Source organism: Budorcas taxicolor, chromosome 1 (genome assembly GCF_023091745.1).
Source record: "Budorcas taxicolor isolate Tak-1 chromosome 1, Takin1.1, whole genome shotgun sequence".
In the NCBI taxonomy this organism is placed as follows: Eukaryota; Metazoa; Chordata; class Mammalia; order Artiodactyla; family Bovidae; genus Budorcas; species Budorcas taxicolor.
The window spans coordinates 89,733,591-89,746,447 of NC_068910.1; the positions used below are offsets into that span (position 1 = coordinate 89,733,591).

The 12,857-nt window shown below is 37.7% G+C and overlaps 1 protein-coding gene across 1 annotated transcript in view; it reads left to right on the forward strand.

The window, feature by feature from the left end:
• Positions 1-12,857, forward strand: part of ROBO2 (roundabout guidance receptor 2) — a 651,843-nt gene that overhangs the window by 622,920 nt on the left and 16,066 nt on the right. Inside the window, exons 24-25 of the mRNA XM_052644742.1 lie at positions 2,481-2,741; positions 7,376-7,581. Of these exons, the coding sequence (XP_052500702.1) occupies positions 2,481-2,741; positions 7,376-7,581 (467 nt within the window). The remainder of the gene's footprint in view (positions 1-2,480; positions 2,742-7,375; positions 7,582-12,857) is intronic.

Sequence of the window (12,857 nt, forward strand, 5' to 3'; positions counted from 1 at the left end):
CCTCCCTGCTCTATTCCTTTAATACTTGGTATCTTTGGTTATTTGCTTCTTATCAGCCTGCCCCGCTGGATTATATGCTCTGTAAAAAGATCCAGTTACCTGACAGATGATTGTCAAACAAAAGGATGATAAATTCAGGAGTTTTACATAGACTTTATTGTTTAGATCTGTTTTAGTTTAGCAGCAAAACTGAGCAAAAAAATACATAATTTTCCAATTCTCTATGTCCCCATACATTAACAGCCTTTGCCAGTATCAACATCCTCCTACCAAAGGGGTACATTTGGTAAACTGATAAAACTATATTGCCACATAATTATCACCCAACAGTCATGGTTTATGTTACAGTTCATTCTTGGTGTTGTACATTCTGTGTGCAGATGTACAAAGAACAGTTGGATGAAGATATAACAGCATGTATACCATCATTGCAGTATCGTGCAGCATAGATTAACTGTTGTAAAAATCCTTTGTGCCCAGTCTGTGTTCATCCCTCCCTCCCCTTGACCTCTGGCAACCACTGATCTTTTTATTGTCTTCATAGTTTTGCTTTTTCTAAAATATCATATAGTTGGAATTATAAAGTATATAGTCTTTTCAGATTTACTTCTTTCACTTGATAATATGCATTTAATTTTCTTCCATGTCTTACTGTGCATGGCTTAATAGTACATTTCTTTTTAGCACTGAATAATATTCCACAATCTGGATATGCCATGAGTTATGTATTCATTCACCTCCTGAAAGATATCTTTGTTGCTTCCAGGTTTTCAGCAATTATAAATAAAGCATCCATGTATAGTTTCTTGATAAACACATTTTCAAACAGGATAAGTAGAAAGACACTCAAGTAAAGCTATTCAGAAATCATCTGGACATTTACTAATTACTGGTTTATAAGGGACATCAAGACTAGATATATACATTTGTAATATTCATTCTATTTTTGATTTCTTTAATGTAGATAATCTTCGATATGCTGGATACAGTAGTAGGTGCTAGAAATGCATAGTTGAGAATTACGAAGTTCTTGAGTTAGGATCTCACAGAATAGTGGGGGAAAAGAGACATGAAACAAATAATTTCAGTATAATATGGAGATTGCACAGTATAAGTATTATCAAGTTGTAATCAGTTCCTTATGATGGGGACAGAGAAGGCTCAGAGAACGAAAGACATTTGAATTGAACCTTGAAGGAGAGGCAGGAGCTCACAGTCAGATGATTTGAGAATAGTTATATACAGACCCAGAGATTTGAAAAAATTATCATGTAGGCTGGTGTTGGAAAATAATGGGAAATTAAACTAAAATAATAGGCTCATGAGATGGGGAAGTGTCTTTTAATCCCCACAAATGAGCTTGAACTTTTCTTACATTAGCAATATTACTGAATAATTTAAGCATAGGTGTGATGTGAATGAAGATTTTAGAAATATAATCCAATGCCTATATGGAAGGTAGAATGGAAGGGATGAAGATGACACCGTAGGAGCTAGGAAATCTAATGGACTGGTTCACATCAGGAGACTGATTTATGATAATGGGCGTAGAGGTGAAGTGTAGAATATAGACTTGGGAGATATTTTAGAGTTTGACTTTATAGAATATTATCTTTATTAGATATCAGTATAAAATAAAATTTCTTATTTTACCTTTAAGTGTTCTTTTTAAAGTACATTGAGATCTATCTGATTTATGAAAATAGTAGCACTATGGGTAAGGTGTAAACAGAAATGCTACTGATTTTGTGTCACAGTTGAGACATTTTGGGTTGATTTTCCATATTCCCCAGCCAGAATCCCTAAAACACAGTGTATTTAAAAATTGTTATTTTTCTTTTTAATATATATTTTATGGGATTAGGTTTTCAACTTCTGTTTTATAGATTTTAGATGTTGAGATACATGACATCAGTTTCTAATGAAAAGATTAAGAAAATTAGGATAGTCGAAAAGTTATTGAGTGTATTTTTAGCACAAACTCTTAATGACTGACATGTCACATGGAATGGAAGGTTGGCATAGACCTAGACTAAGAGTAAATAAAATTATCAAACTTCTTAGATAAATATTGACATATTCTTTTGGTGCACAAAGATGAACAAGAGAAGAAAGTAGTTAAATCTCCAAGCACCAAGTTCATTAATTGCCCGTAATTAGCAATTTAGTTTTTTTTTTTTTTTATGTGAATACCTTTGTTGGGAAATTATTGCCTTTTGTAACTGTGGGGTAACAATTAGCTAATAAGACCTTTTAAGAATAAATTGAGATTTTGAGATAACAGATGTACTTATTAGAAATTAAGATAATGTCTAATGATTTCCTATAGGTGATTTACTGTCATAGTGCCCACAACCAGAAATCAGGCAGAAGTAAACTGAGAGAGCATCTTAGATGTCCCTGTGGATGCCATTCAGTGCCGGTGGCCTGTGTGTGTATGCCTATGTGTAATGCGTTCTCCTTTTTTCATTTAATTTCAGCTACGACAGTGATAGCTGGTGCCCACCATTACCAGTTCAAACTTATTTACACCAGGGTATGGAGGATGAACTGGAAGAAGATGATGACCGTGTCCCAACACCTCCTGTCCGAGGCGTGGCTTCTTCTCCTGCCATTTCCTTTGGCCAGCAGTCCACGGCAACTCTGACTCCCTCCCCACGGGAAGAGATGCAGCCCATGCTGCAAGCTCACCTGGATGAGTTGACAAGGGCCTATCAATTTGATATGGCAAAGCAAACATGGTAATTGTCCTTATTAGTTCAGGGGACCCATGCTTTCAACACACAGATAGGGGAGAAACGTTCTTGAACATTAAATTCACTAGAGAGTCTCAGTGAACTCTGCCGCTGGAGTTAGAAATGCTTTGGTACAACTCCGTAATCATCTCGATAAGGAAATTGACTGAATAAAAGTTAAATAATTTGACCAAAGTCTCACAACTGATTAGAGTGAACTGGAGCAAGAATTCAAGATCTGCTGAATTTCAGGCTCAAGTGCTTTTGGCTACGCCAGAATCTTTTCTAATGTACAGTTAGCTTCAATTAGCTGCTTCTTGAACTCACTTCCAGCATCATAATGAAGGTCTCTTTTTAGAATCTTCAAAGTGCCTATGATTAGTTCTGTCTGTGGTTGTGAATATGTAAATGTAAGCTTCTGCAAATCACATATGGTCAGTGTCAGTTATTAAAAGACCTTTTCTGGGTTGAATTAAATGAGACAGAAAAAAGCAACAACATTAGTACAGTACATGCATCCCTAGAAAGCCCTTAGAATACACTGTGTGAGTATATCTGTTCAGTTACTCAGTCATGTCCGATTCTTTGAGACCCATGGACTGTAGCCCACCAGCTCTTCTGTCCATGGAATTTTCCAGGCAAGAATACTGGAGTGAGTTGCCTTTTCCTACTCCAGAAGATCTTCCCAACCTAGAGATGGAACCTGTGTCTCCTCTGTCTCCTGCCTTGGCAGGCAGATTCTTTATCACTTGCTCCACCTAGGAAGCCCTTGGAGTAATTAATACCTTACAGATACAAATTCCTTGTTTTCCTAATAGATTTGTAAACTTTCATAAGATATAGATGAGTGTCTACTTATGTATCCTATGAAAATACAAGAATAGTGGATCAACTCTCACAATTCTGTACAATTATTTTTTTCTTACTCTCCCTTTTCCCAAATAGTAAAATATGAGTTTGACTCTTGAAAATGAAATCTCAGTGACATCTGATTATCTCAGTGACATACTTCTGATTATGCACACACTCGTTGATTTATGTCCTGTGTTTGCAGTTAAATTTTCACAAAATACCATTAGCTTCTTTTTTGATAGTTTTAGTTACTGAGGTAAGCTGATAATGAGATAAATCTTATTCTCAGGGTTAACTATTTATTTCTAAATATATAACTAAATATACAAAGAGATACTAAAACCCAGAATATCACTTAAAGCTTATTACAAACATAGATTCTTAGAACCAGAGGTTCTTGAATGTTTTCTCAATCATCAGATGTTTTTTCAAAGGTCAAAGATAATTTACTCTTAGAAAGTATTATTTTACATCAGCCTGCTTTATAAAACACTATTAAAGCTGAAGCCAGCTGCTTTAAGAGCCAAAGAATTTCCTTCAGGTTAATTAAATGAAACCCTGAAGCTTAATCATTTAAAGCACAGATTCTAGCTCAGGGATTGTCAACTCTGCCTGCATTTTGGAATCATCTTGAAAACCTGGATGTATAGCCCCCACCCCACATTCTGATTGCTTGGTCTGGCATCTGACTAGTGTCAGCCAAGGTTGGATCACTGCTACTCCTTACTTGCTTCGTGACAACAGGCAACTTGCTTAACACTTCTGTGCTTCAGGCCTCCGTTTGTAAATGACAATGATAATTCATAGTAACTGACTCATCCACAGACTGAGAGAGCGGTCCCTCCAAGACCACCCTCACTTCTCACATTATGTACAAGTTGGGAGAGTCCCCAGGATTACCCCCAGGTTTAAGATTTCACTAGCAGGAGCCACAGAACTCACTGAAAACTGTAATTTTCAATGTTATAGTTTATTATAATGAAAAGATATAAATTAAAATCAGCCAAGAGAAGAAATGCATTGGAAAAAGCTAGGAAATTCCAAAGTCCGGTTGGTCCTTTTGGTCCTTTCCCAGTTTACTCGTGGAAAGCATAGTGTCCCAGCAACACCGAGTGACAATATGGGTGGAGTATTGTCAACCAGGGAAGTTCACATGAGCCGTGAGTTTCAGAGTCTTTATTGGGGGGTCTGTCTCCCAGATGTGGTTGACTGTCTGCATGGCTGACCCAATTTCTGACCCTTCCTGAAGGTAGGGCTGATATTGTATGACTCCAGGCCCCCATCATAGGTCATATTGTTAGACTTTCTGGAAGAGGCTCCAGCCTCCAGGTAAACAAGCCATTTTACAGACGGGACGTTCTAGAGCTTAGAGATTACCTCTTAGGAGTTCAGGGGAGATGTTTCAGTTCTCTTTGGGCAAGGTCAAATTCTTTATTTCACATCTTAGTTTTTGGAAGAAGTAGTGAGTTTATCAGAGAAGGCAATGGCACCTCACCCCAGTACTCTTGCCTGGAAAATCCCATGGATGGAGGAGCCTGGTGGGCTGCAGTCCATGGGGTTGCTAAGAGTCAGACACAACTGAGAGACTTCACTTTCACTTTTCACTTTCATGCATTGGAGAAGGAAATGGCAACCCACTCCAGTGTTCTTGCCTGGAGAATCCCAGGGACGGGGGAGCCTGGTGGGCTGCCGTCTATGGGGTCGCATAGAGTCGGACACGACTGAAGTGACTTAGCAGCAGCAGCAGCAGTGAGTTTGTACCTGTATAGTACTTAGTATCTAGCCGCTCCATAGCTGTAACTGTTCAGAGGGCGTGGGTTTTCACCTGCGTGAGTTGTTCACTGCTCAGCTGTCTCAGATGTCTTTCCACTCTTAGTGAGTGCTCCATAGTCACTTGCTATGGAGTGAACAGTTCATCTCCACCTGTCCCAGCTACCCTCAGAGCTGACTCTGCTTCTCTCTCTGAGTGTGCTTCCATTCAGCCTAACCATGCCGCCAAATGTCACACTGACTCTCCATATAGGAGGTCCAAGGATCTCATGGACAGAAGGTTCCATGTGCTCACGCAGCCGCTTACTCTACTGAAATGGCAGTGCCACCATCTGGGCTGCACAGGGATATCACAGGAGGAATATTTTCAAATAATTCTGGGCTTCCCCTCCAAGGATTCTGTTCAAATTGACCCATGAAGTGCACAACGCACTTATAAATATTACATATCCTTAATTGCAGTGGTCCTGAATGCTTTTTTTTTGCTGCGCCCAGTGGCTTGTGGGATCTTAGCTCCCTGACCAGGGGTTGAACTCGGGCCCTCAGCAGTGAAAATGCTGAGTCCAAACTGCTGGAACAGCAAGGACTTGCCACTGGTGGTCTTTTAAGCAATTTGTATCAAAGCCAAAAAAAAAACAAAGTTGTCTAAACATACGCCATATTCCCTTTTTAATGACAGTAAGGAGTAACAGGCTTGCTTTCCTTCAGCATTTTATGGTTTAGAAAAAAAACTCCTAAGTAGTCACAAAACAAGCCAACTGGACTCTAGGGTCCAGCTGTGTATTTTGCTAGTCATGTCAGTTGAAACTGAAGTCACTTAAATTTGAACTTCACTTTTCTAAATTCTGAAGGAGAGGCGGTAATACAAATTCTGTCTACTTCTCAAAGTTAGGATTAGAGTTACCTACTCGTTGCAACTGGTTTGTTTGGCACACCTGATGTTCTAAATGCACAGTGCTAAGGTGCCTTGGATGGCCTCACCGGCTCGATGCACATGAGTTTGGGTGAACTCTGGGAGTTGGTGATGGACAGGGAGGCCTGGTGTGCTGCGATTCATAGGGTTCCAAAGAGTCAGACACAGCTGAGCAACTGAACTGAACAGAACTGAACTGAAGGTGCCTTTGAGGGGCCTTCTGCTTTTGAGGTATTTGAGACTTTGATGGGGCTTCCCAGGTGGCACTAGTGGTGAAGAACCTGCCTGCCAGTGCAGGAGGCATAAAAGGTGCGGGTTCAATCCCTGGGTGGGAAGATCCCCTAGGGGAGGGCATGACAACACACTCTAGTATTCTTGCCTGGAGAATCCCATGAACAGAGGAGCTTGGCCAGCTACAGTCCACAGGGATGCAGAGAGTCCTCCGGACTAAGAGACTTAACAGACTTCACTGCAGCAGCAGGGTACAACAGATGCAAAAATAAGCGGCCAGGATGCAAAGTCGCCACTCCTCCCCTACACTAGATTAAAGTGGAAACAACTGCCAGCCTGATTCCTGGAAGATCGTGCAGGAAGAAAGCCTGGTAGAGCAGGGAATGGGCTGGTTGGAAGGAGAGGGTGTTTGCATTAGGTTTTCATGTGATGTCTTTTCTTCATAAGGGTCAGCAGGTGACATGGGTTACACAGCCTTGGTAGAACTTCTACAGGAAACCGGGAACATAATCATGTTCTTTTTGGAAAAAAAAAAAAAATTAGATTTAAATAGATATTTGTGACGAATGTTCCTGTTCTCCTTTGTGTGGTTTATTTGAACAAAAAATGCTGGGACTATGCTTTTTCTCTGTGTATCATCCCATAAATACCCATAGAAAAATGTGCTGATCTATATTGTTGTTATAGTTTTGGCAAGTCATATACGCATAGCCCATTGTCTCTGCTGAAATGTAAAAACAGCACAGTAAGCTCCAAAATTAGTTAAAGGAAAGAGAGAAGATGAAATGAGTTACCATCGCATGCTGTTTAATCCTAATTACAATTTTGTGGAATGCTAATCCATTCTTTTTTTTCCTTCCCATTTGAATCCCAGGCATGTTCAAAGCAATAATCAACCTCCGCAGCCCCCAGTTCCACCATTAGGTTACATGTCTGGAGCCTTGATTTCCGATTTAGAAACAGATGTTCCAGACGATGATGCTGATGATGAAGAGGAAGCTTTAGAAATCCCCAGACCCCTGCGAGCGCTAGAGCAGACACCTGGATCCAGTACGGACAATCTGGAGAGCTCTGTGACAGGTAACAGGACTGATTTCATAGGAATAACTGACCCATTTGTCACATGAAAAATGCCTCGAAAATCAAATACTTTCTTATGTAAGATTTATTCCACTCCATCTATTTCGGTGACATTTTTAATATGTTAATATTAAACACAAAATTCAAAAAGGATTTGGAAATACTTTTGCTTTGCTGCAAAATGATAAGAAAATTCATGAATTTTAAAAAGCTTTAAAGACATGAAAGAAAACTCAATTATATACAGGGCTTTCATGAAAAGTTCATTCTACTGGGGAACCAAGTCTATTACATGAAAACCTTGACTTTTAGAAATGATATATTTTGTATATCAGGAGCAACATATGAAGAGAATACAATCTTAAGTATTTCACTCTGTAAAATCATTCACTGATGAAAATAAGCAAGTCTTCAGAATAAGCCACTTTAAGGTTGCACAAGGTATTATTTTTAGAGTAGGGAAGATGGAAAGCAAGATAAACTATAAATTTATGCATTTCATATTGTTGATCCAATAATTGCTGCTCTTCCAAGAAATATAGTTATTTTTGAAGTTTACCCCTTTGCCTTCCTCTGGCCTCCTTCACCAAGTGTAAGGCTGCAATTGGTATTCCCCTAGGATGATCCCAGGATTGCATCCTGTTTCCAAGGATGTAAGTTTATCAAGTTGTATTGAAAAAAAACATAAATCCTAGTGTTTTCACAGTGACTATAGTGAAAAGTATAAGTTCGGTCCTTTTAGTCAAGTAAGTATCCATTCTTTGATACACACACATAGGGCCGTTTTACCTGGCTATAAAAACGTACCTGCTACAAATGTTTGCCTCTGTATATCATTGGGTTCTTCAGTAAACTTACCCATTTCTGTATTTACCTTCATGACACCATTCATTCTAGGAGGCCTTTTACCACAGTTCCATTTAATTCATTTTTATTCCAACAGCTTCTTAATTCGCACTGATTTTACACTGCATGTTACAGTTCAGAAAAACTGGTGGGAACAACTTTATGACAGTGATGAAGAAGCATGGGTACCTACATGTTCTCCCTGCATGACTTGCAGAATTACACAATGTAATGCATAAGCCTCCACTTTTCAGGTTTTCGTTTTTACCTGAGGGCTGTCTGCTTGCCGAGCTAATTAAGATTTAAGAACTCCTGTGATTTGAAATCCAGATCCAGCTGAAGGTGGCAGAGCAAAAGTTTAAATCGTTGAATGCAGAGAGCTAACTTATTAGTGCAATATTATGTTAAGCCCCTTTGCCTGAATTTCTAGCATAATCTCCTTCAGGGTAAAATTCTGCATATTTTTGCATATCTCAGTAATGATACTGAACTCTTCTCAGTTAGGAATGCAGTAAAAAAACTGCAATGATAAAAGTCAGCCATAGCCTATGTAGTTCTTGTATTAAATATTATAATGTCAAAGTGGATAAATATATCTATAAGTCAAGAGAATGACATTTTGAACTTTCACATGCTCACCTACTAATATGTTTCGCTATTCAATGTGACTGGTTAAAAACAATCTGAATTTCTCCTTGAAGCTAGTATAACATTCATTTCAAATGAAGCTTTAATTGCTGAGAAAAGCTTTTATTTTCCTACTTGAAGTCACTGTTTAATTACTACCACATGTAAAACCCTCAGTGTGTTTAGATATGTATTCATGATAAATTTATCCTATGAACAATGTTTCTCCTTAGTAAAAGAAGTTGCACTCTACACCAAAGAAGCCAAGTATGAACTCTTTTCTTTCCTTTTTTTGGCTTTACAATAACTTTGTGGGGAAGGTGTATGATCAAAGATTTCATCTGCTCTCTAACATGAAAGTGTAATTTAAGTAAATACGTTAAAAATAAAAGTAAATTAAAAAAAAAATGATGTGTGTGTACCGAAGAGTGTGTGTGTCTGAAAATCTAGGTAGGGTGAATATGTGTAATATGTGTAAAGTGTGTGTGTGTGTCTATGTAGGAGTGTGTATATGAGCATAAGTAGGATTGTGAGTATAGCAGAGCGTGTGTATACACATATTTGTGTACATGGGGATGGCCCTGAGATGGATGTGTGTATGGACCAAATGCTGTAGAGATCATCACGCTAATGACTATTGCTCTAACGTGTTTATGTTTTCTTCAGACACTCAAGGCTAGCTTAATGGTGCTAAATGAGGTAGGCAATAAAACAGAAACTATTTCCATTGGGTTTTTATGTTTTTAACATGGTAAGTGCCCACAGAGAGGATTCTGATTTTACCATCAGTCACTTTGAGTTCTAAATTTCTGTGTGGTGTGAGTAAATCATTTCTTTCATCTGAATTCTCTATTTTCATTTTCATAAGCATAATGACCATTTTTTTGTGAACTAGAACTAACAGTTATGTTCCAATCTTTAAATGTTAAAGCCAACGGAAAAGAAAGTTCAATGATACCATAGAGATGGGCTAGTAATTAGCCTATATGTAAAATTATTTAGAATTTCACTTCTGAAATATGTTATATTCCAACAGTTGCCACATTAAGGAACATCAGTGGTTAGCCAGGCACAGAGCCTATGTTTGCAAAGAAATAGGTATATTATTTTCAGATATTTTCTTAACAACAAATTTATGAGGGACTTTAAAAAGTTTGAAATAATGGTTCATGAATGGAAAAAGCCAAGAAGAGAGGAAAATATCAGTAATTCTATAGCTCATAATTTTGGTGTCTTAGTCTGGTTGGTTTGTTATAATAAAATATCATAGACTAGACAGCTTAAACAGCAAATATTGGAAAGCTGGGAAGTCCAAGATCAAGATACAGGCAGGCTGGGTTTCTGGCCCGAGCCCTTTTCCTACAGGAAGCCATCTTCTCGCTATGTCCTCACATGGCAGGAGAGCTTGCTAAGATCCCTAGTCATACCATGATGACCTCACCCTCATGACCTCATCTAAACTTAAATATCTCCCAAAGGCTCCACCTCAAAATACCATAACATTATAGGTTAAAGCTTCAACATGAATTTTAGGGGGATGTTATCATTCAGTTCATAATACTCAGGAATGAAAAATATATTTGAAAATCTGTTATTTATTTCCACAGCAAATATTTATTGAAAATCTATTCCTTTCAACTGCTTGGCTAGAAATTTGGGTTTGATAATAATAGTAATAATAGCAACCTGCACATATACAGCCCTTAGGATGTGCAGGGCACTCTTCTAAACAGTTGGCGGTTTTGGGTATGAGTGGCTTTGTGAGCTAAGAAACTTTCTTACATTTTTAAAGGATTTTAAGTAAACAAGAAAAAAACATATGAGGAAGACAGCAAAGCCTAAAATATTTAGTATCTAGGACATGACTGAGAGACTAATACTTGATTTGAGCACCTTATAGAAACTTCCCAGGAGGCACTAGTGGTAAGGAACCTGCCTGCCAATGCAAGAGATGTAAAAAACATGGGTTCAATCCCTGGGTCAGGAAGATGCCCTGGAGGAGGGCATGGCAATCCACTCAGTATTCTTGCCTGGAGAATCCCATGGACAGAGGAGCCTGGCAGGCTGCAGATGATAAGGTAGTACAGAGTCAGACATGACTGAAGCAACTTAGCATTCACACACACCTTGTAGAAAAAGTTCACTGATCCCTGTTCTAAGGTTTTAACATATATTAACTCATTTAATTGTCACAACTCTTTATTTATTCTCACTTTATAGACAAGGAAATTGAGGCACAGAGGGGTTTAAAGACTTTTTTAAGCTCACCCACCCGATAAATGGCAGAAAAATATTCAAAATCAATCAGCTTTACTCTAAAGACAAATTATCATGATCTCTCCTCTGAAAATGCTCAACTTTTTTCCTAATCTTTGGATTTAGCCTATTTAAGAAGAAAATTATTTCCTGGTCTCCTCTCTCCCTTTCTATGAATGTATACATATATGAATAAATATATATTTATACAAATCCAGCATATTATTTTATATCTGGAAACAATTTTTACCCCCTATAAACTTAAGATCAAAAATTACAGTTTTTAGATGTAGCTTTTATTATTTGTTTTTCTCACATTTAGTTCTGTATTCAGTTATACTGACTCATGCTAACAAAATTCAACTCTATCCCCACTTTTTGTAGGGAATCACATTTTTATTATTTTCATTTAACTTGTACTTTCAGTTTAAACCTATTTGGTTTTAGTAAAGTAGAAAAATGTCTTGATTACAGCACATCATACTCTTTTGCCTAGAAAGTAAACATGCAGGATTGTTTCAGTCTTCAGGAATATGCTTGTACTATTTCTGTCTAAATGCCAAATCCACCGCTTTGGGGTAGCAGGATAGGAGAAGCCTTTAATACACATTTTTGGTTTTTTACTTCCATGGTGGGAGTCAAGGGTGAGTGTTCCCTGTATTTAATGACTCTACCACAGGAATAAAGAAACAGAAGACAATAAATTGAGAGAGAGCAGGAGAAAAATGTCCTGAATGTGAAGCCAACATTCCAACTGCTTCAGTGATCACAAAAATAAGAGTGAGAGTGAGTACTATAATGTGACTGAAATAAAACTTTCCTTAACTGCTGGACCCTACATAAATAACATGGTCGAAAGGAAATCAGGGCTCTATATTTACTGTATTTTATGTTGTTAGAGATTTTTGCTGCAAGTCTCAAAGCAGATTATTTTGAAAACAATAAAATCTGGCAGCTCCACCACCTTACTCAGTCACACAGCTTTTAAAGAGCCGGCCACTTAAAAGCATGACCTGATGCTTTGCTTTTGTTGCAAAAACTTAAGGGACATATTTTCACAATAGGGAAATTTCAGAGGCAATGCTAAAAATCATTAAATAACTTTCTTAGACATTCTCCACAGCTCTGATGTAGTTAAAAAGAAACTAAATACAGACTTCAAAAGTTAACAGATAAAAGAGGAATATCATATATTCCACTTTTATCTGAATAGATCAAATGAGCAGATGTCATAGGTCCCAAGGAAGAGATATTTTTAATTTCTTATTTTGCTTTCTGTCTATATTACACATTCCTTTATCTGAGGAGTGTAGGTGAATTATTGCATTATTCAATACATTTGAGTGAAAGAGCTTCTAAATATTAGACATGTTTTTCTACATCCAGACAGAGGTCAATATTTGGATTGATGTGTTCAAAGACACTCAGAGCTGAAGATTGTGTTTAACAGATAGATAGATGGTACTAAATAGAAAGAATTCATGGATTAAATATTTCCTTAAAAAAATGGGGACAGCCAGTTTTTGTATCTCATAAAAATGGTAATG